General features: G+C 40.0%; 1 protein-coding gene across 23 annotated transcripts in view; it reads right to left on the bottom strand.

Annotated features, from left to right (window-relative positions):
- Window positions 1–23,594, bottom strand: part of znf185 (zinc finger protein 185 with LIM domain) — a 26,405-nt gene extending 2,811 nt beyond the window's left edge. The window contains exons 1-40 of one of the 23 annotated variants that reach the window (XM_086013082.1): window positions 23,409–23,594; window positions 22,591–22,647; window positions 21,172–21,289; window positions 20,601–20,696; window positions 20,481–20,507; window positions 20,325–20,378; window positions 18,546–18,596; window positions 18,396–18,467; window positions 18,208–18,288; window positions 18,064–18,120; window positions 16,867–16,971; window positions 16,493–16,780; window positions 15,082–15,147; window positions 14,767–14,835; window positions 14,439–14,513; window positions 14,076–14,153; window positions 13,771–13,848; window positions 13,467–13,544; window positions 13,155–13,232; window positions 12,830–12,904; window positions 12,518–12,592; window positions 12,202–12,276; window positions 11,933–12,007; window positions 11,623–11,697; window positions 11,321–11,395; window positions 10,071–10,124; window positions 9,810–9,863; window positions 8,669–8,719; window positions 8,529–8,573; window positions 7,813–7,854; window positions 5,197–5,298; window positions 5,008–5,079; window positions 4,825–4,887; window positions 3,766–3,846; window positions 3,532–3,579; window positions 2,655–2,693; window positions 1,038–1,091; window positions 884–958; window positions 776–793; window positions 450–552 (exon numbers count right to left, since the gene is read on the bottom strand). In XM_086013082.1, coding sequence (XP_085869208.1) covers window positions 450–552; window positions 776–793; window positions 884–958; window positions 1,038–1,091; window positions 2,655–2,693; window positions 3,532–3,579; window positions 3,766–3,846; window positions 4,825–4,887; window positions 5,008–5,079; window positions 5,197–5,298; window positions 7,813–7,854; window positions 8,529–8,573; window positions 8,669–8,719; window positions 9,810–9,863; window positions 10,071–10,124; window positions 11,321–11,395; window positions 11,623–11,697; window positions 11,933–12,007; window positions 12,202–12,276; window positions 12,518–12,592; window positions 12,830–12,904; window positions 13,155–13,232; window positions 13,467–13,544; window positions 13,771–13,848; window positions 14,076–14,153; window positions 14,439–14,513; window positions 14,767–14,835; window positions 15,082–15,147; window positions 16,493–16,780; window positions 16,867–16,971; window positions 18,064–18,120; window positions 18,208–18,288; window positions 18,396–18,467; window positions 18,546–18,596; window positions 20,325–20,378; window positions 20,481–20,507; window positions 20,601–20,696; window positions 21,172–21,289; window positions 22,591–22,600 — 2,832 coding nt within the window. In that variant the 5' untranslated portion in view covers window positions 22,601–22,647; window positions 23,409–23,594. Of the gene's footprint in view, window positions 1–449; window positions 553–775; window positions 794–883; window positions 959–1,037; window positions 1,092–2,654; window positions 2,694–3,531; window positions 3,580–3,765; window positions 3,847–4,824; window positions 4,888–5,007; window positions 5,080–5,196; window positions 5,299–7,812; window positions 7,855–8,528; window positions 8,574–8,668; window positions 8,720–9,809; window positions 9,864–10,070; window positions 10,125–11,320; window positions 11,396–11,622; window positions 11,698–11,932; window positions 12,008–12,201; window positions 12,277–12,517; window positions 12,596–12,829; window positions 12,905–13,154; window positions 13,233–13,466; window positions 13,545–13,770; window positions 13,849–14,075; window positions 14,154–14,438; window positions 14,514–14,766; window positions 14,836–15,081; window positions 15,148–16,492; window positions 16,781–16,866; window positions 16,972–18,063; window positions 18,121–18,207; window positions 18,289–18,395; window positions 18,468–18,545; window positions 18,597–20,324; window positions 20,379–20,480; window positions 20,508–20,600; window positions 20,697–21,171; window positions 21,290–22,590; window positions 22,648–23,408 lie in introns of all 23 variants that reach the window. The other 22 variants (XM_086013092.1, XM_086013100.1, XM_086013046.1 and 19 more) reach the window with 22 other exon arrangements.

The raw sequence follows: 23,594 nt of genomic DNA, 5'->3' as shown, positions 1-23,594 counted from the left end.
AGCCGCACAGCCCACTGCGCCAGGCTTATGCCAAAAATAGAGCCCATTGAGTCACAGGCTGAACATGAAAGATGAGCAAAGAGCTACAGAGGTAAAGCATGTTTGAAAGAAGGCTAAAGGAGAAGTATTCGAGTGATACAATGGGGGCCCATATTTGTATTTCCCTGCATGTGCCACTTACTAAACCGCAATCTTACTGTCGTAGTAAGGTTGCCAAGCAACCAGCTGGGCCTCCAGAAAGTCACTGGCCAAGAAAGACTTGTGCCTCTTGGCAGTCTTTGTGTCAAACTGTCTTATGAATCCCTCATATTGATTTATTCATAATTTGAATTTTTCTTCTTTACAAACACATAGAATGATCAGTCTACTCCTAAAAGCGTGTTTTTAAAGGGGGAAAATGCACATTTCTACAGTGTAAGAAAGATATCAAATAAATAATGCTAAAGTACCTTGAAACAATGCGGGTGGCAGTTAATGTTAAGGTGCTCGATGGTGATCTTGGCATCGTTGCCCACCAGCTGTCCACAGTATGTGCAGGGGGAGGAGACAGAGCTGCAGGTGGGGGACATGTGGAAAAGATTTTTTCAGGAAGACCGGGGCACTCAAATCATCACTAACTTTTCACACTTCCCCTATCAGGATGATAGTAAATGAATTCTACATGTCCCCGATTAACAAATTATGGAATGCATGTATGTCTTATTTTAAAAGAATCGTTAACTATCTAACAAAGTGATGCTTGTTGTGAAGTTCACCCCTAGGTGGAGGTAATTACCTGGAGTAAGAGGACCAGCTGGAAGAGCCATAGACAGAAGACAATCAGGATGTGAGTCTAAATCATTCATCAGCAGTAGTTTTCATCAATAGCATGAATAAGACATACCTATTGAGTGAGCCCGCGGCATTATGGGAGGACATCTCTGTCGTATCGACATACTCCTTCACGTACACAAAGGGCCTTAAACACACATGCGGGATGAAGATGAATTCAGACAACATGGATATTAGTTATTTCCTTTGATTGAAATTATTCTCACTTTTTGGTGTCGGCTTCTGGTGTGGGGGTTCGCGGGGCCTCCACTAGCACGGTCCTGGTGTCAGACAGAGCGTCATGGTTAGTCTCATCGCTCACGCACGGGTGACAGCGATGATGCGCACGCAGCACATGCACAACGCTGCATCTGCTCAGTGCAGCTCAGGAAGATAATCATTTTCTGTCAGCGCCGGTTACTGCCATGCTGCTTGATGGCGACACGTTTGACAAAGTGACACCTCTAATGTGCATCGGTAATCTGACATCTGGAGGATTGTAATTGTGTGGGGAAAAAACAAGAAGAAATTGCACTATAGTAGTAGGGAGGCGGATGAAAATGGAAAGAAATTTGATAAAACACTCCAACTAGGTCTTAACTACAGTATATGGACAAACATGTTGAGATACTGAACGCCTATTTCTCAATGAATTCCGTTGTTCCAAAAGTGTGGTAAGCATACCAACAGTGGTTTGGGTATACTACCTAGTGGTATGCCAAACAATCAGTGACAATGAAAATTGAAAGAAATTTTACTACTCCAAGCAGGCCTTAAGTATATGTACAGACATGTTGAGTTACACCTATTCATCAATTAATTCAGTTGTTCCTAAAGCGTACCGACAGTGGTTCAGGGATTCTACCTAGTGGTACGCTCAACAATCACTGACTTAAATGTTCAAATTCTCCATAATCTTGCTGTAGCTTCAGGTTCATAGACAACCATCCACACTTTATTCATTGTCTTTTTATGTTGCGTCTTGTACACGGCATAAGATTGAAGAAATACATCAAATATAATTAGCACAATGTAGTCGAAATATGCCGGCGCCATGTACCGGCTAGGAACTGGCCACATCAGGCCTGCACCGTTTTTAATGTGGCCCACTGAGCATTTACATTATAAAGAGTTCAGTAAGATTAGTTGCATTCATTTAGTTTTGTTTTTTTTAAGCAAGTTTAAATTTAAATTTAGTTCAAATTTAGCTTTATTTTTTTAGTTAATGTATCTTATTAAATATTTGGTTAACTGACAGTTTTATATATAGGCTAGATTATATACTTTTTATTTATTTTGTTAATTTATTGCATAATTCATTATGCCATCCATGTGAGAGCCTATCCTAGCTTACTTTGGCGAAAGGCAGACAACGCTCTAGACCGGTTGCCAGCCAATCACAGGGCATTATAATTAATGATTTAAAAAATGAAATAAAATTGAAAATGAGAACTAAGTATGAAAATCTTTTGTTTTTTAATTCATCTACGAATGACCTGGCCCATCTGTCTGCTTTAAAAATCAAACGCGGCCCTTGAGCCCAAAAATTTGCGCATCCCTGAAGTTCAGTAGGCTTGCTTACCGAGGCCATATCAATTGTGCACAATTGGAACACCACACATAAAGTTGAGAGTGGAAGAAGCTTTCATTTTATCCAGTCAAAATAAGATTGACTCTGTGTAAAAGTAAACATGTAAAATGCTCCTAACACTGTAGTCCTACACAACAACAAGGTTGTTCAGCTTCACCAGACTGATAAAAGAGCTTCGACTGCAAGCGCGTTAGAGCAGACGAGACGACCAGCAGAGCAAACAGACCAAACTTTCACAAGATCATGAACTCACCGATCCATCTTCAGCCCCTCCTGTTCGCTGTAGGTCTCCCTGGAATATGAAAGAGAGCCGGATTAGATTTTCACTGTCGGCTGGAGCCATCAATATGCTGGACACGTTCCAGTAAACAGGGATTTGTTTGGGTTTGTTGTTTTTTTTTTTTTTTCATCTAAGTCTTCTCCGCAGAGGCCAGGGATTTATTGACCAAGTGGGTCACTTTCACAATTCTGTCACTTGATCATGAACTGAGAGTTTGTCTTGACCTAAAGTTGCACAATGGCAGGAACTGTCTGGAAAATTTTTCAGAGGGAAATTTGAGTGGGGAATTTAAAGGTGGACAGTAAAAACGTATGTTATTATATGTGGATTATCAAGATATTTCATGCAATGAATACAGTGAATACGAACCAATGTGAATATTTTTCCTTTGTTATAAAAAGACATGCATGCAAACTCAAGACAATGTTTAATTTGTTTGTGACTACTGTAATTATTATTTTTTTTCAAATTTACCATATCTATTGAATACAATTTTCTGAAACATCACAGCAATAAATTACAACGCATGGTAAAGTCCATATTGCGCAAGCTTCAAGAGGTCAAACTTAAAAAAAAAAGAAAATATCTCAAAAAGCTAATATGCTAAGGGGGAAAAAAGTAAAGACATGTTTTAAATCAGTATCAGAAATATGTTTACGGACACATAAAGCCATCTCTGATTCAAAGTTGCTGTTGATCAGTCTAATCCCTAGGTTGAAAATCAAACCCAGCTGTCACATGCACGGTGTATTCATCTAATATTTGATTTCAATGTTTTCTCTTACTTCCCACTTATTCCCATTAATTCCCCTGGAGAGTATCCAACTTAGAAAACTTTTTTGTTTCCTACCTGATGGTGGTGATGGTTGTGACTGTGTTCATCTGCGAGTCCTCTAGGCTACAAAACACATCAAATACCAGCATTATGTAAGTTAAGTTTCCACTTAGGTTTAGCTTGTTTTCAATTAAATGCTTGACAGCCTCTTAATTTCCACACACTTATAAATCCTGCTAGAATGGTGAAAAGGGGAAAAAAACGGCTTTAATTTGCATCTAATGAGCTCTGCCATGGGGAAATGAATACCTCTCCTCCTCTGTAGTGGTAGGGATTGTATACACGGAGGGGGACGTCCACCTGTCCCATGGCGAGTCGTTTTCTTTGGACCTAAAGAAAAAAGAGGGTGAATTTCACATTGTACACGTTGTCGGAGAAAAAGGCATGTGTTGACCATGCTTACGACAAATATACCGTATTTTCCGGGCTATATGCCGCACCGTTATATAAGCTGCGCCCACTCTATTTTTTTTTTTTTTAGAAGATTTTGGAAAAAAACTCAAACAAGCCGCACCTTTATATAAGCCGCACCTATCTATGTTGAAAACGTTTATATTTACTGCATTTACAGAATGATTATGAACTGTAACTGTACCTGAGCACATTCTTTCCTAACAGTGCCTTTTAACACTGCAGCAACGTTGCTGATTAAAACAGAAGAGAACCAAGAGAAAATAAACAGTACTTATATTCATTTCACTGCCGACTGCCGCTCCAGTTTGTCAGATAATGTCCACCAGACTCCACCATCTATTGTTCTACTACATTCTACATATGCACCCGTCTTGTTTTATGTTGGTAAAGTCAGCCAATCTAACACACGAAGTGCTAAATCAACAATAACATCAGCATCAGCCAATCGCATTCATGTGCACTTCAGGGACCTCTAGGAAAACATAAAATCAAAGCATTACAGCACCTAATGCAATAACCAAGTCTATGGCGCCCTCGCCTGTTGAACTCCTCCACCTGCAGTCACATCCAGTTAATGGGAAATGTATTGTATTGAATTGTACTGTCATTCCGGTTAGAGCGCCTGAGCGGTGGGAGAAAAATCCACGGAATAGCCGCACCGGACTATAAGCCGCATGGCTCAAAATCTAGGAAAAAAGTTGCGGAATTTATATTCCAGAAAATACGGTACATCTGATATCCGACCTATTTTTCTCAGCACCAGTGCACAATGTATTCTGGCTCAATGAGTAGAGTGTTCATGCCGCAAAAGCCTCACCGTACAGTGAGAGGGAGTCGGGTCAGAGGAATAAAAGGAGTAAGACAGCCCGCAGCCCTCCTCCAAAGGTGACTTACTTTCTCTCAAACATAACCAGAGTCTGTTGTTCCTCCCGTCGGCCTACCCCTGTAGCCTCTTGGCTGAGCGAGAACACATACATTGAAAGGCTTTTAGTGCGTAATGGACAAGTGGGGAGCTGAACAAAACACTGCGGAGTACATGGAGTGGAGGCGTAAGAGTAAATCGAAGTGTGTCATCACCTCTCTTCTGTGGTGGTCTGCAGAGGCGTTGTGGTATCCCACGTGCGCGCCCACGACCGGTGAGTGCTTAGGCTGAAGAGGAGGCGAGCCGTGATGGAGGAGTTGTGGCACATGGAGCGGAACGATAAAATAAGTGCATTGTTTAAGAAATAGATTTGTAGATTTGCGCGGCTCCCAGCGCTCACTCACGTATCTATTACACCTTCACCAGGCTGAGGCGAATACCTTGTGGCGGTGGTGTCGATGGGGATGACGTCCTCCGCCAGCGATTCCAGGATCTGGCTGTTCATACTTGTTAGCGTGCACACACACAAAAATGCAGTTGATTAATGAACAAAAAATGAGGAATGTTGGTTTGGGTGGGGGGAAATGTGCTTAGCATGTGTGTCTCAAATGTTCAGGGTTTGAACCCCGTTCAGACCTTTCTGTCTGAACTTTGCATATTCGATATTTTTTTATGACAGCGATTCCCAACTGGTGAGTTGGGACCCAAAATGTGCGCCGAGGAACCATTTTGGGTAGGTTGTTAAAAGTTACAAGGGTTCTTGGAAGTGACCGATATGGATTTTTTTGGAGGTCGATGCCCATTTCCGACATTTGGCAGAGTAAAATTCTGATAACTGCTTAGTCAGCCAATGAATTATAAAATATATACAGTTGCGCCCATCGGTTTACCCACTGTGTGTAAACTTATGAAAAGTAAAACTGTATCATATTGATCAAGAACAGTATAAAACCAGTTCTTGATTTACTGAAGTGTGTTTAGTTGGGTTTATTTTCCCTTAACCCATTAAGGCCTAAAGCGCCTTTCTCAACAGCTCCCCAAAGTCTAAGGTCGCCTTTGGATTTACCCTTGAAAATCTGAAGTTTTCCCAGAAATTCACCACTTAAAAAATGATTAATATCTCAGCCCCTGTAGCAGACAGAAACATAATTCCAAAAGAATTAAAGAGCTTAGACATGTGGCTTTCGCACAGGCAGAATTTATTATTATTTACTGTTTCAATCGAAGATGTAAAAATAACGTGTCAGTGCAAGAAAAGCACTATCTTAATTTGAAAAAAAATCGAGTGGTAATTACTATCCTCTATTCTGTTTCAAAGACGTCAATATCGTAATTGTCTACAAACCATATCATATCACGTTCGACTGGTTCCACTGGTCGTGCACGTCGTCTATATATATATCACTGCCGTTACTTAATTGAATCAGAGCTCCCGGCGATCGACGGCGTCCGCCATTAGCCTACCTACGGCTCGAAAAAAATCCACGACATCCTCAGTGGTCTTGCGACGCCATCACGTGATTATTCCGATGCATAACATTGGCTAAGAGACGGAAAATTGGATTAAAAAAAGGACAGTGACGTATCCGCTCTCCCGGTTTGAAAAGTAGAAAGACGCAACAGCGCTCCCGGCTCTAGTGGTAGAAACGCGGTTATGCGCTCCCGGGCTTAATGGGTTAACCTCAAAACTAGTTCTCCATCCATTTACAGTTCTGGGAAAATTGACAATAATTACATGCAAGGGCAATTACCTAATGTAATAATGTAGCTATGTAATGTGGTGGGTAGGATGGCGACCTAGTAGTGATTAATGTGTTTGTCTCACAGTTGTGCGGTTTGGGGTTGTCTCTGACCTTCCAGTGTGACGATTTACAATCCAAATATCATGTACATTAGGTTCACTGAAGACTCAAAGTTGCTCATGGGTGTGAACATGAGTGTGCTGTTCGTCATGTGTCTTGTGATTGGCTGGTGGCCAGTCCCGGGTGTGCTACGCCTTTCACTCAAAGCACACTTGTGAGAGGCACAACAGAAAATGGATGGATTGATGGATAATGAGATCTTTGTTTCATATCCCAGCCCTTATTTAGGTGAACAACACCTTAAAATCACCCTAGGGGACAGCATTTTAACTTTAACTGGTACGCAAAGATGATGAATTAATTTAGCTATCAAAAGATATTTAATCAACTCTGATGGCCTGAAGTTATTTTGGCCATTAATCATTTTAAATTAATTTTCTAATTTATGTCACTACATTGTAAAAATGTGTGATGGTTCAAAGAAATACACATTTAATGTAAGGCAGGGGTGTCCAAACGTTTTGCAAAGAGGGCCAAATTTGGTGAGGTGAAAATGTGTGGGTGCCGGCCATTCAGCTTCAAGTTGCTTACATTTTTTACGGCATTTGGTACCAGTCACCTTGTCCTAATTTGCATGTTTCATCTGCTAGTGACTCTTGATAATGAATTTCTTAAAAAGAGCCACAGTCTCTTAGTGAACTCGGCAGACACAGTTGTTTTGTATTTCACTGAAAAAACATGACAATTTCCACTGGTCCTGGAAGCAACGTCTCTCTCAGTCAGCGTTCCTTTTCTTCACTACAGTCTCTATTTTGGAAATGGGCTGGAAAGGCCCACAGAAAAGGTCATGCAGCAACGTGTTCACTCTGACACCTAACACGACTTTGAGAGTGGTGTGTCCGGAAAGGCAGAGCACACTTGGCGCCTATTTCCGAAAGCACCCGAGAGGGCAGCCACGGGTCTGCTGCCATCTGGTGGTGAAATATAAAACAGCTTCTTTACATGTGTATTTTGTACTGTGGTCAACATTATTGACGAGCCACTCATTATTCATTTTATGTCAGATGCTGCGAGCCGGTAAAAATTTGATCACGGGCCGCATTTGGCCCCCGGGCCGGACTTTGGAAATGGCTGATGTAAGGCGTTAGTGTATTCATTAGAATTAATGACGCACTTTAAGATCTTGGCTCTTGGCTCACTGTAGGTATAAGAACTTACGTGATCTCTGGCTCTTTTCTCTCCATGAAAGTGTGTCGCGAACTAAAGAAGAACATCACATTTGAATTAAAATTATAAGCAAGACTGATTAAATTCCTACCTAAGTAAAGTTGTAATTCTCACAAGAATTAGTGAGATTTTATAATACAAAAAAATGCACATGAGCAGAAAACTGCTATCTTGGCTTGGTTAGTGTTTTGAAATCAAAATTAAAACATGCAGTGAAAACTCAGATGTTCCAAAATTCATTAAAGATCCCATTATGTTAAATTTAGTTGTACATAATAGGTATCGAGGGGTGAACAATTTTTCTTTGGGTTTTCTTTTTGTGTTTTTTCTGTAGGAAATGGTCTGGCTTCCCTGTAAATTATGAGCAGTAAAATTATGTGGCTATCATAAGGATAGCTTGTGATAAATATGTAAACATTGCTTGCCTTGTCCAGTTATTAAAGGTTTTATGACAGCAACAATGTAACCAGCATCACTGAAAGCATTGTGTTGAACTTTAGTGGTTCCACTGTAAATATAGTCAATTTAATTGTAATTATTTCATTAATTCTGATGGGAACACACTGGAGCATGATAGCAGCTGATTACAATACAATATGCAATGAAACTGTTGTAGTCGCAATCATGACACGTTTGTTTGCTCATATTAGCAGCACAAACAGCCCTCCCAATAGAGGAATGTGGAATTTGTGTGATTCATTCTGTACCTGTTGATGGAAATATCCGAGAGGGGCTGCAGCAGGTCAGAGGAGCTGCAGGAGAGAAAAGGGACTCGTAATCACATTGTGTTGCATAATGCATGACGAGAGCTGCAAAACTGTCACAGCTCCCAAACCAATATGATTACCTGTTTAGGGATGTGGTCCCTATCGGGTGCGGATCAAATGGATCAGTCGAGCTGAAACACAATTTCACACTGATTTCACTCTCAATTGTCAGCACGACGTGTCTGGTGTCACATTGACTCTTAATGGAAAGATGTAATGCAGTATGAATTGTAAATAGAAATAGAGCTGGACTCGGGGGGAGGGCTGGGTGGTTATGGGAGGGGGGGGCCCCGATGATTTTGATTGATATTGAATAACACGTTTATTCATTGATTTCATAACTTTGTATTTATTCAACTATAAAAACGTTAAATATAGCCAGGAAATGAATAAGTAACACGTTTAAACAATAATCTATTAAAATAATGGCAACAAATAAATAAATAAATAAATAAAAAGGTATATGTGCCGTTCCTGCTTTGCGCACATTGGCCTCTACAACAGGTGTGGTGCGGTGGATGCTAAGAAAGAAAGTTGCAATGGAACTTTGTAAATATGACCAATCTTTCACATAATTAGGAAGGATACATATGCCTGTGAGTATTGTTGTATTACCTATGTGTATATGTCATGTCATGTCATCTTCCAAAGCGCTTATCCTATACAGGGTCGCGGGGAGTTGCTGGAGCCTATCCCAGCCGTCAACGGGCGAAGGCAGACCACACCCCGAACTGGTCGCCAGCCAGTCGCAGGGCACACATAGACACTGTCACTGAGCGGGAATCGATCCCACGCTGCCCGCACACAACTCAGGCGTGTGTACCACTACACTATCAGCGGACATCTATGTGTATATTTGTGTCAATATTCGTTATTTGAAGGTAAATCATTCCTGTGAGTTCTAATGCTAGTTCGTACTAGCCCGTCAATACAGTTGTTCATTGAAAGCTAGCAAGAAACGGCCGGTGTCTCTAAAACAAAGTATGTGCTGTATTTAAATATCCACTGTGTGTAATTTAAAGTCCAACTGTGGTGTCATTAGGTGTCTTAAAACACGCTCACCAAACGAACACCGTACATCCCACACTAGCTGCAAGCAAAACGGTGCATTCAGGGTGCTTTTAAAACAAAGGAATTTGCAATTACACGAGCAAAGCAAAGAATCAATGAACTTTTCACCACATTAAACCAAACGTGCCCAGCAAAAGCAAGTCAAACTACCTGAACTCAGTCGCTGTGGTGGTCACACGTGAGCTCAAGAGGTCACGCTCCTCTCTGCGCGGCGGTGACGGCGAGATGGAGAGGCATGAATGACATGATGAGCGCAGAAAAGAGGGCAGGCAAAGGTTACTGTGGTTCTTCTCATGCACTATTTACATTGAAAGTACTTACAGACACACAACTATTTGACTTGCCCGCAAACCAGAACAGAATGGATGCTACGTGTGTGTGCGTGAGTGTGTGTGTGAATACTTGCCATACCTGTTCTCAGTAATGGTGACAGTTTGGGTGGTTATAGTGACAGTCTCTGTGGTGCTGACGGGCAGAGAGACATCATTCAGAGTCAGTATGGATTATTTTACAAGTCATCAGATCAAAAAGCATTTTCTAACAGGAAGTCCTGTGATTGCATCTAACTTTGGATTGTTTTGAGTGTACGCGGGTGTATCTGAGGCTGGCGGAGACAAACAAAGCAGCGATACTTCATCAGAACAGAACATTCTCTTCTATTTTCAGTGGCGCAGATAACATGTCGCTCCCTCTTTCAAATTGTCGGCTTCAGGAAACTTTTGTTTCGGAATTTAGAGCTCACATTGAGCAGGAGATGACATGGAGTGCTGAAGACTAATGGGCTTCAACAAAAGGCCTTAATGCATTTTCATTGGGTACTGTATAATTTCATCAAACACCTTTCTAGAGTTCCACCATGCCGCTATTCATGATAATATAAACACAGCCTCTCTGCATTCAGAAGTGACATAAAAAAAACATTGCGTACAGTCGTAACAAAAACTAACGAAATAACAGACTAAAAAAAAAGCATTTTCATTAAAGTAAAAACGAGCTACTACTAAACTGAATGAAAAACTAACTAACTGCATCTTGTGTTTTTAAACTAACTAAAATTGATCAAAGTGAAAAATATATTTTGCTTTCATTTTTGTCGAATCATATCATACATGAGCTTCCAAGGTTCATTTTAAATGAGTGCAGAAAGAAGGACGCTTGGTTGTTTGAGAACTGTGGTTTACTTTCCTTCATTACACAATACTTGGTAACCTTTTTTTTTTCTTTTAAATCTTGCACTCAACAAATACTCCATATGGTTAAAGAAACTGAAACTAAGACAAAAACTAAAAAAGGTAAACTAAAATGAAGCATTTAAAAAAAACAACTAATAAAATTGTTCTAAAAACGAGTTAAAATGAAGTGAATTTAAAAAAAAGTCAAAGAAAAATAAAAACTAACTATCATGAAAACCCACAAACTATTCTAACCTTGGTACACACAAATGGAGAGCCAAGGCTTCTGCAACAATTTCCCTCATGCTTCTTTTTGGATTGAATTCATTTGAGGTACTACTGGTCTTGCAATGAAAAGCTTTGCATCCAACGTGCACAATATGCAAATACATTGCCACTGCAAGAAATCATTATTTGGAGCATTATAGAAATGGATGGATGTTTTTTATTTATTTTTTGGGAGGGGGGGGGGGGGGTCTTTTCTTGTACCTTTCTAATTCAGTGTTCAGATCCTGACTCCAACGTACGGTGCTGGGGGTAGCAGGCTCTTCAAGTTCTTCATGACTGCAGAGACGGAAAGACAACAGCAAAATAAACACAGATCACAAGGGTTAGGGGGAAAAGTTCTCCCACTACGTGCTTTTCTTTTTTTGTTTTTTTAAATCACATTAATTTGCTTTACTGGATATGAAATGTAGAATAGTGTAAAGTTTTAAATCGAATTTGTACAAAGCAGTGATTTGGAACATTATATAAATGGATTGTCTTTTTTGGGGGGACTTTTCTTGTACCTTTCTAATTTAGTGTGCAGATCCTGACTCCAACGTACGAGGCTGGGAGGAGCAGGCTCTTCAAGTTCTTCATGACTGCAGAGACGGAAAGATAAAAGGAACAATAAATACAAATCACAAGGGTAAGGAGGGAAAGATATCTCTCACTACATGCTTTTTTTCTTTAATCACATTCATTTGAGGTACTACTGGGCTTTACTGGAAAAGAAATATAGAGCGGTGTAAAGTTTTAAATCCAACTTGCACAAAGCAATGATTTGGAACATTATATAAATGGATTTTATGTTTGGGGGACAGACTTTTTTCGTACCTTTCTAATTTAGTGTGCAGCTCCTGACTCCAACGTACGGAGCTTGGGGGATCAGGCTCCTCAACTTCTTCATGACTGCAGGGATGGAAAGACAACAGCAAAATAAATACAGATCACAAGGGTTAGGGGGGAAAAGTTCTCCCACTACATGCTTTTCTTTTTTTGTTTTTTTAAATCACATTCATTTGAGGTACTACTGGTTTTTAAAGCACTGATTTGGAACATTCCTATAAATGGATTTTCTTTTTTGGGGGGGACTTTTCTTGTACCTTTCTAATTTCGTGTGCAGATTCTGACTCCAACGTACGCGGCTGGGAGGAGCAGGCTCTTCAAGTTCTTCATGACTGCAGGGACGGAAAGATAACAGGAACAATAAATACAAATCACAAGGCTAAGGAGGGAAAGATATCTCTGACTACATGCCTTTTTGATTAAAAAAAAATCACATTAATTTGAGGTACTACCGGTCTTTACTGGATGAGAAATATAGAGCGGTGTAAAGTTTTAAATCCAACTTGCACAAAGCAGTGATTTGGAACATTATATAAATGGATTTTCTTTTTGGGGGACGGACTTTTCTACTACCTTTCTAATTTAGTGTGCAGCTCCTGACTCCAACGTACGGGGCTGGGGGGATCAGGAGCTTCAGGTTCTTCTTGACTGCTGAGACGGAAAGACAACAGCAAAATAAATACAGGTCATAATGGTTAGGTGGGAAAGGTTCTCCCACTATGTGCTTTTTTTTTTTTTTTAATCACATTCATTTGAGTGACTACTGGTCTTTACTGGATATGAAATATAGAGCGGTGTAAAGTTTTAAATCCAACTTGCACAAAGCACTGATTTGGAACATTATATAAATGGATTTTCTTTTTGGGAGACGGACTTTTCTACTACCTTTCTAATTTAGTGTGCAGCTCCTGACTCCAACGTACGGGGCTGGGAGGATCAGGCTCTTCAACTTCTACATGACTGCAGGGACGGAAAGACAACAGCAAAATAAATACAGATCACAAGGGTTAGGGGGGAAAAGTTCTCCCACTATGTGCATTTTTTTGGTTGATTTTTTTAATCACATTAATTTGAGGTACTACTGGTCTTTACCGGAAAATAAATATACCTGTAGAGCGGTGTAAAGTTTTAAATCCAACTTGCACAAAGCACTGATTTGGAACATTATATAAATGGATTTTATTTTGTGGGGGATGGACTTTTCTTCTACCTCTCTAATTTAGTGTGCAGCTCCTGACTCCAACGTACGGGGCTGGGAGGATCAGGAGCTTCAGGTTCTTCTTGACTGCTGAGATGGAAAGACAACAGCAAAATAAATACAGATCACAACGGTTAGGGGGGAAAAGTTCTCCCACTACGTGTTTTTAATTTTTTTTTTAATCACATTCATTTGAGTGACTACTGGTCTTTACTGGATATGAAATATAGAATAGTGTAAAGTTTTGAATCCAACTTGCACAAAGCACTGATTTGGAACATTCCTATAAATGGATTTTCTTTTTTGGGGGGACTTTTCTTGTACCTTTCTAATTTAGTGTGCAGATCCTGACTCCAACGTACGGGGCTGGGGGGATCAGGAGCTTCAGGTTCTTCTTGGCTGCTGAGACGGAAAGACAACAGCAAAATAAATACAGATCACAATGGTTAGGGGGGAAAAGTTCTCCCACTACGTGTTTTTTTTTAATCACATTCATTTGAGTGACTACTGGTCTTTACTGGATATGAAATATAGAATAGTGTAAAGTTTTAAATCCAACTTGCACAAAGCACTGATTTGGAACATTCCTAAAAATAGATTTTCTTTTGGGGGGGGGCTTTTCTTGTACCTTTCTAATTCAGTGTGCAGATCCTGACTCCAACGTACGGGGCTGGGGGGATCAGGAGCTTCAGGTTCTTCTTGGCTGCTGAGACGGAAAGACAACAGCAAAATAAATACAGATCACAATGGTTAGGGGGGAAAAGTTCTCCCACTACGTGTTTTTTTTTTAATCACATTCATTTGAGTGACTACTGGTCTTTACTGGATATGAAATATAGAATAGTGTAAAGTTTTGAATCCAACTTGCACAAAGCACTGATTTGGAACATTCCTATAAATGGATTTTCTTTTTTAGGGGGACTTTTCTTGTACCTTTCTAATTCAGTGTGCAGATACTGACTCCAACGTACGGGGCTGGGGGGATCAGGGGCTTCAGGTTCTTCTTGACTGCTGGGACGGAAAGATAATGGGAAAAATAACAGGAAAAATTAAATACAGGTTACACGGGTTAGGGGCGAAAAGTTCTCTCACGGGTGGAGGATAAATGTTATGTTATGCATGTGTGTTTTTGTTGTGTTATATGTTGTGTTGTGTAGCAGTAAAAAGGGCATAGCTGCTGACTTCAGAGCAGAGGGAGGGGATACAACAAGATATGAAGCTCAAGAGTGCCACCTTGTGATTGGTGTTCGAAAACAATGTTGATGCCTTTCATTTGACTGTGTGTATTTAACAAACCCAGAAATGAGATTCAAGAGATCCTCTGTTCTTGCTTCATGGTTGCTGAATGCCGGGGTTGGAGCCTGTTCCTTTCTATTGACATTAAGGAAACAGATCAGTGAACCTACTTTGGCGCGCGCGCACACACACACACACACACACACACATACAATATTTATACCTCCTTTAGTCATGTCTAATTTGGAACTAACTCTTGACAGGTATTTTTAGCTAGCTGTAAATGAGATGTGACTCCTTTGAAGTGAACACAGTGGCCAAATGCCATTATGTGTCTTCTTGCCAGCACGGCTATGAAATTAATGTGAAAGTAGTTTTAGTTGCCTACCCTTCCTCTGAGCGAGCGTCCGCTGAGCCTTCCTCTTCCTTTGCCAGCCCTGGCTCATCATCCCTCAAGCTGAAGAGGAAATGGAAAAAAAAAAAAAAATCTTATCAGATGGCATACTAAGCTTAGACATAACATGTTTGTGCCAAAGGAAAGTTGTAGTTGTTTTGTTTTAGCTCGCTTCCATCTACAAATAGGTGATTAAAGTTGTGAAAAAGCAACATTAAATTTCTTTCTCTGAAGCCACTATTAGCCATAACAAAGACTGTAAAAATAATTGTGCATATTATGTATTAAAGAATGTGGTGCCGCCGATACCTGGTTGAGTTTGAGTCGCTTGGAATGAGGTTTTCATACATGGCGGTAAGTGTTTCAACTCTGGAGCTGTGAAGATAAAAAGCAAACGCATGGAATTCCAGGTCAAAGTCTCCTTGACATGTTTGTCGAGACGGAATGCAAGAATGCCACTGAGATGCCATTGAAATACTACACAAGCCACAGTTAACACTTTGTATGGCACTCACTGGGATTCTACGTTTTAACCAAACAAAACAATTACAGTGAATCACAAAAAATAAGTTGTATCGAAATGACATATCAATATACTTTTCTTTCATTACATTTGTGCCGCTTCCCACTCTGAAAACTGACACTTGGCAGTGAGTTGCAATTCTGTTTAGCATAACTTTAATTTCACTTTCATTTTAAACTGATATGCGCTCCAATTATTTCAATAATATTGAACAAATTGTTTCAAAATTAGGGTGCTGAAGATCATCACAAGTAGCAAGGCATTCTAAAATAACTTGAAAAATACAATGCAATTATAAGTGCATGCATATATACTTCTCACAAAAAGTGAATTGCGAATTGGCTGAATTTTCAGGATGAACCTAAATTGCACATTGACCTTAAAAGGGCAAACTTAATTTGACCTTCTCTTAACTTTTGAATGCATTGGATGTCCTACTGTTACAGTTTCAGTACTTTTTGCACAACTTGCTGTTCTCAACCAGTGTTTGAACCATGAATGGACCGATATATCACCTGGCTCAATCAGAATTGATATTCAAACAGTCCTCTTTATCATAATGTTCACATTTTGACATCATCAAACCAAGACGACACCAAACGATGAACGGTAACTCGAAGCTAAATTAGCTTCAAACAGGATGCTCTCAGAGGGAAGTGGCCACTGAGCTTAGAGTGTCATCAGCAGGTTGCAATGGGGGATACAGAAGGACTAGAAGAGTCACTGAAAGTCTCTTATATTTGTTCATTTGATGGATCAAACGCTAGTTGTGAATTTTGCCTTTCAGATCCATCTTAGAGAACAAGCAAGTTGTGCAAAAATTACAGAAACATTTGAACAGTTGGGCATTAAGTTCACCTAAAGTTCCCTGAAAGTTGAACATCCCAAACCTTTTGATAACATTTTACATTGTGTGTATGAAACTACTTCTGAGGAGCATAATAGAAAAAAACATCTTTCAAAGCAGTTTGACACCACTGTAAATTACAACTACAATAATAAACATAGCCAAATTAATACATCTCTGACACAGAAAGAAATGTTTGTATTAATAATATTAATAATAATAAAACTTTTCTCAAGAGTTCGTACGCTCATTTGATCGTGAAGGTCAGACTAAGCTACGACAGTAACTTTCAGGTTAGTGCTCTAAAGATTTTTGTCAACTGACCCAGCTAGAATGCTTAGATTTCTGACCTTGAGTTTTCCAGAGGTTCTGGCTCTTCACTGATTGTGACGAGATGAGTGTCGGGAGCTTCTGAGTCAACATGTTCTGAATGGGTGGAAACAACTTGAAGATAATCGGCGATGAGTTCGGGGAGGGGAGCGGCCACCTTGGTGCTGTCCGGTTTCATGTCTTCAAAGGGGTCCTTGTTCACAGCAGACACTGAACGGGGGTCTTCTTGCACGGGTTCAGGGGGGGCCATCTCCACCTTTGGAGGCTCATTAACAGTGACGGCGGCTGTCTTGACACTCGAGGAGACTCTGTTAATAAGACGGTCAATGAGAGCGGTTGACAGGAAGGCCAAAAGCTTAATGCGGCACCAAGAGACACCTGGCCGAGGATTTACATGTTTTGTGTCTTGGGTAGTTTTGGCACAGATGCGACAAGTGCGATGGGGATGACAGGGGAGGGGAGCTCAACACTCTCAGAGGCATCATCTGCAATCTCCACCCTGTGCATTTGGAGCGCACACACATACATGCAAGTGAGGCAGTCGTTGAGTCTTAGTATATGATTGCTGTGTGGCAAACATTCATGTTATTGTGATATTGTTTTTTTTAACCTGGAGAGGAACCTCCAAAGTGGAATAGCCCAGATGTGGTCATTTGAAGTGCAATTTAAAAAATAAATAAAAAAAGAAAAATGTACAGTGAAGCTCAGTTCAGAATTAGAATTCACCTATTTGCAAACAGATATGAAAACCGTATTTGCCGTTTTTGTGCTCAGACCAAGGCATTGGTATCAATTGGGTGCCAACGTGAGGCGTCATGGCGTTAAAGAAACTGTGTTGAGGTGAATTGAGGATCTTCATTTTGACAAAAGTAGTGCTTAGCTACCATTTTGTGGCACCTAGACAATTTTAAAACAGAGGACTGAACACTGTTTGTCAAACGTCAACAAGACTTCAAATCGTCATCACGGGTGACGTCACGTGAGCAACTTCTATAAAAACACACTTGGTGACAGTATAGCGCTGAAAACAACTTCCTGTTCCGGAGTAGCTTTACTTTATTTTTGCTTTATTATTATTTAAAGGGGAAGTCAACGCAAAAAAAAAGATTTGCAATATCTTCTATGAGCCTTCACTAGTGTAAACACGACATTCTGATTAATATTGCATTTGTGGAATATGAGTTAAGCAGCGAAATCCACGTGTTTTTAGCCATCTCAGGGGGCGGCCATTTTGTCACTTCTTTCGACTGAAAATGACATCACAGTTGTCGGAACCCCATGAGATGGGCGAAAACAGGTGGATTTTACAGCTTCACTCATATTCCACAAATGCAATATTAATCAGAAGTGCATGTTTAGACTAGTGGGGCTGCATAAAACATATTCTTGTAAAGAACATTTTGGGGTTGACTTCCGCTTCAATTATGTTGTAAAATTCACTTGACTTTATGTTGGGAAAAATATGTGGACAATTCTTCGGAAACAAAAACTTAAATTGACAGCTATGGTATGCTGTGATACATTAAATAGTGTAATCAACATCCATAAAGTCATATATCTGACATTTTGATACAATTTTGGTACTATTTACCTTTTTGCCACAAATGGAGGTGATTCTTTGGCCACTGAATTCTCAGCTGCTTGAGACCTGTGTAATTTTGGGGAATACATAGAGACTTAAAAGCAGGACATACAAGCGCTTCTTTTCCTTTAGCTGTAGAAAGTCAAGACCTACTCAAATTTCTTAGCGGCAGAGAGCACATAAGACCGTTGTCTGGCTGCAGATTTGTTCAGGACTTTGCTGGCTGCTGCCGTGCTGCAAAAGGAGCCAATGTGGCGTTAATGCAATCTCTCAGCAGGTCAGGTTTAAATTGGAACATGTGCGTGCGTGTACGTGTGTGTGTGTGCGTATGCGTGTTCTACCGTTTCAACTGCTCCTCACTGCTCATCTTACTTTCCTCATCCTCAATAGGGGGCTTCACCGTGTGGGGAACGCTAAGGACCACACACACACATCTCACGATTACATATTCACACTTGTTCACAGTCAATACAAGTGCTTAATGAGCTTACATTTGCTTGTAGCCCTCGGACTGTCTTTTGGTGACTTTCGATGACCCGCTGCTAAAACACAAAACATCACGACGAAATGCTAAGATCACAAGACCCTTCACTGAGTACATAGGTTCATCTAGCAGTTCTGCTGTAAATAATTTTGCTGGTGGAAAAAAATGACGTTTTTTTTCCCGCAATACGTCACGCCGATGGATTGAAAAACACGTGTATGATTTTATGACCTTCGAGTTGGATTGTGGTACCTCTTACAGAAAGCGCCATGTACAGACGCTCAAGCTTGTCCAAAATGTTGCAGCTCAAGAATTGACAATAACTTGAGAAAGACATTTTTCCTAAACTTGTTTTACACAACAAAATTGAAGTGTATGGGTCATTTTTAACTTGGCTTGGTTCCTTTTAACCTCAAAGCTGGGTTAATTATTTCACCCAAATTCTCCCAACCATTTTAGGAGTGTTGTCTCACTGCACTGGCTCCCTGAAAATATTTGAACTTAAACGCTATCTCCTCACTTATAAAGCACTGAATAATTAGGTATGCTAAAGTAAAAAGAAAAAAATCTGCTATAAGCCTTTTAAGAAACGACTACGCTCGAGGAAAAACAACTAATCAAAGACAGAAAAACTAGGTGTCATTTGCCGTGCACTCGCGAACACACGCATAACCAATCACCAGCACATCCGCATCCTCACGCTGACTTGGTTGACCTTGGGCATCAGGAGATTTGCTGAAATTATGACAGAATAACCAACTCAAGTGGAAAAAAAAAGCCCATCTTCCATTTTCTAACAACTGACCAGTAAAAGAAGCAAACAGAAGCAGAGCTAAGAGATGAAGATTCAGAGGCGATTTGGAATTTCCACTTAACAGGTAACTTTATTACCCCTGAGTATCAATTGATTGTGCATTGTAAAAAAATAAAAGTTCAGATCAGACCCATTAAATGTGGTTTTATATTAACACTACATTACAAATAACTCATGCTAACAACATAGCAGCTGCAGCTACTGGCTAATGTCGGCTTGTTTACACTCCTAAAATGCTAGCTTAGTATTGCTAGCGCTGCTATTTTGTTGACGCTTGATGTTTTTTCTCTGTGACTGTTTGTCATGACAAAGCACTTTCATAATTTATTCACTTGCCATAACGAACATTTGAGAAGATTAGGCTGAGATTAGTGAAGATAGGCTACATTTGAATCTTGCTTGCAGTACTTTTAACACTGCAAACACCTGCCTTATCAAAAACCTAGTCAAGTGGTATATAGTATTGTAAAAGAAACAACAACAAAACAACAACAACAACAACAACAAATACCTGTTGCTGGCTGACAAATAAACATTAGTGCAATATTTTGTAGTCTCTAGACTAAATTATTGCATCTTTATTAACTGATTGCTGCAGCCAGTCTGTAAAGTCCCTCTGCTCGGTCCAAAGGTCTACTGCTTGAGTGCTGACGGAACTGAATCTCCTCAGCTTCAAAGGACTAACTGTTCAGGTGCCTTAAGATGTTGAAGTACCTTACGAGTCAAATAGAGCACTCGGCTCCCAGTTCACTTATCTAAAAGCAGAATGGAAAGCAGAGCCATCAGCTATCGGGCTCCTTTCCAGCGAAACTGTCTTCAAGATTAAGTGCAGGATGCACACACGCCCTCTATATTTAAGACAAGACTATTAATTTGTCTTTGTTTTCAACTCACTAGTATTGGGTGCTATTAGATTGTGCCTAGTGCACCTCATGCTGTGGCCAGAAAGTGTACGAGAGCTGCAACCTTTACCTAAAGCCGTTGGAAGTACTTGTAGAAGCTGAAGTAGGCTTGTTGAAAACACCTCTGTATGAATAACAAAAATTGTGGTTAAATGGGTGTTCTTACTCACTGTCAAAAACAGTTTATTCATAATTTTTTTCAGGAGTTCCACTGCGTTTTACTTACCGGATCATGAATCCAGAGGATGGCGATCTAAGTTCAAAACAAAGACTTGATATCAGAACATATCATGCTGTGTTTTCCAGTTGATGAAATACTGTACATAATGGTAGTCACGTCATTTACTTTTCACTGTCAGACTTTTGCGGTGCAGTAGAAGTGGGTGAAGACACAGGACTGGTTGGTGCTCCATTCTGGCGTCTGGCCCTTATTTCTGCCATCCTGCATGAACACACAATGACTTGTTTCAATCTGTTCAGTTCATGGAGCAAGTGTTGTATCGACACCATGCAAATGAAACAATACGTTTTTACTACATTTTGCAATCAGAGGTGCAAGTTTGAGATTATTTTTTTTTGCACCGATTCCGAATCTGCCCTTGTTTTTTCTCAAGCACATCAGGTTTTCATCATCATAATAGTATAATGTGTAATATAGTAATACATTTCTTCATATTTATATTGAGGGTTAGGAGTTCAGCAACAGGCGGATTTTTATTTCTGAAACACCATATCTTGGTAAAATACGTATTGCGCAAGCTTTTATAGGTGAATTTCAAAAACAAAAATATCAACAAAAAAAAAATGTTTTTTAAATGATGTGCTGGAAAAACATACATTCAGGGTAACATTAAACCCATCTCTGATTAAAATGTGCTGTTGACCAATGTCATGAGAGGCGGGCCAGGTAATCTTGCCATGGCTTCTCATCTGCAGGTTGATCCTCATCTTCATTTTTGCGGTTCATCCAGCTTAAGTCACCCTTCAGCTTGGTCCTGACTTTGGTGGTACGGAAGACAGTTGCTTTTTCCCCCTCTGAATATGAAATAAAGGACTTACTGTTATTTATCATGATATGTTCCTCACACCTATGAAAGACACCTCTCAATAGGATGGAGTTTTGAGTGCAGTTTCACACCTAACGACAAAATCTATTATAAATAAATTATTAAAGGAGTGTCTCTCTAACTATATCAACATTAATCATGATGAACTGGATTGTGAAAAAGAATATTCTTCAATTGAAGAAGGCGTGGGACACCTTGAACTAGTTGTCAGCTAATAGCAGGACGCATTTATGCTATCAAGTTACACAACCATATCCACTCACATTTACCCTGATGGAAAATTTTGGATTCAATGAACTTAACATGCATGTTTTGTTTTGGGAATGTGAGAGGATGCCGAAGTACCAGGAGAATAAAAAAAAAACTCCACATAGCAAGGCCAGAGCCAATAATTCAATCCCTGAATCTGTGAGGCAGATGTGCTAAGACCAAGGTTATTAGCTGCCCTTGGCTGTAATTCTTAAATGCTAAAACTCCACAACCATCAGCCACTCATGAAAACTAGATGCCAAATTCAGCACACTGCAGTAGATTTCAGTAGGTTCCTGCCTCATCGGTGTTTGCGGTGGGTTTAAGATTGGGCGGAGAGTCGTTCTAAAGAGAAGCAGTTTCGAAAAATCTGTTAATGAAGATTTGATCATGTAAAGAGAGCCTATATTGGTTGTAACTTTAAAGAGAAGACTGTTGATGTGTGGTTTAAAGCTAAATTCCAGTTATTTGCAGCAAGTGACAAACTGAACAGCAGAACCATGACAGAATATTGCTGGAAGTCTCGATTTGTATGTAGTTTTGCTAATGTTATGTGATAACTGTAGAATGGAAAGAGCATTTTGAGTAAGTAAAACTTGTCTGCAGCATAGACAGGGAGGTGTGGAGCATGGAGATAGCCGTACAAATGGGCAAGGTTACCAATAGCGCGGATTATATTGTTGATGCAAATTTGGAAAAATTATTGGACCAAGTACAGAGCCCTGTTGAACACCTTTGAGAGGTGGCAATGCATCTGAGTGAAGGTCCTCCATCCTTACTAACTTCAACGGACCTGCTTTCAGGTCCATTTTGGTGGTGGATACAAGAATCATTAAAAACTGAAAAATCACTCAAAATACTTCAAAACCTAACTGTATTTTACCTTCTAGGTTGTATAATAGCCAGGGAATGTATGTTGCCTTTGCATACAATCAGAATAATGTGACAATAACGTTCCCAGTCTAAGAGACACACCTTGTGACGACCCATTATTGGGCGAGACACTTTCTCCTTACTCACCAGTTGTCATGATTCAATTTGCTCTCACTTCTTTTTGACTGGTTCTTATCAGGCCACCTGAAAAATGCACACGACACATTCAGATGAGGGAGGGCCCAAATGCGCAATCGTATAGATTAACCACCGAATGGCTGTTTTGATAGGAATCAGCCTTCCCACGTTTTGTTCCCTCCCCCAAAAAAGAGAACATGCTCTGAGAGGAATTCCTCTTTCTCATCCTTTAGACATGTAGCAGAGCCTGTCTTTCCACTTCCCCAAAAGCAAAAAAAAAAAAAAGCCACTATTGACTAAATATCACAAATAATCTTCTGAGGGAAAACAAATATGCCAATAGAATGATTTGTGTCGTGCTTTATTTTATATATCCGAACGAGCACACCCCTTAAACTCATTTACAGTCAAAATACAAGGAATCTTTCAAAGAAATATTAAAATAAAAAAATAAAAAAGCCTTGTGAATGCCTCCTTATCGAGAAAGTGGACAAGCAACCCCTTATGGTGAAATTCCTTGAGCAAATATCACATGAAAAACTCAGACTGTTGTGAATTCACTCCCTCGGTATCTTAGGATTGTTATTGCAACAATAATTAGTGCGAGTAAATACAAAGGGGCCTCAAACTACATATTTGTCCAAGGTTTAAGACACCTGTCCACATTAAATCATCAATGATTAATGAAGTATGTTTAAGAGGCGCAAGGAACAGGACAGACAACTTCAGAGACAGGCTATCATGGCAAGGAAACAGCTAGAAAAATAAGGTAGCAAACACTGACTAAAACCATTTGCACGGAATGACAAATGACTTCAATCACTTACCCTCAAACAGGAAGTATCCCAAAAAATGACCTGGTCCCACTTTATTATCGAGATGGGTTCTTAGCAGTGTAGTGTCCTGCTCAATGTGCCAGCTGAAAAGTGGGTGTGCGTGTGCGTTTTTGTGTCTGACAGGTGTCTTGAGCTACAGGTACGGGCGTGAGCACTAACAAGCCGAGCCAGTCAAGG

Source organism: Filicampus tigris, chromosome 2 (assembly GCF_054856515.1).
Source record: "Filicampus tigris isolate MCC_2025a chromosome 2, RoL_Ftig_1.0, whole genome shotgun sequence".
Classification (NCBI taxonomy): Eukaryota; Metazoa; Chordata; class Actinopteri; order Syngnathiformes; family Syngnathidae; genus Filicampus; species Filicampus tigris.
Note: the sequence above shows the minus strand (reverse complement) of the source record. Positions and strands in the feature narration are given on the sequence as shown.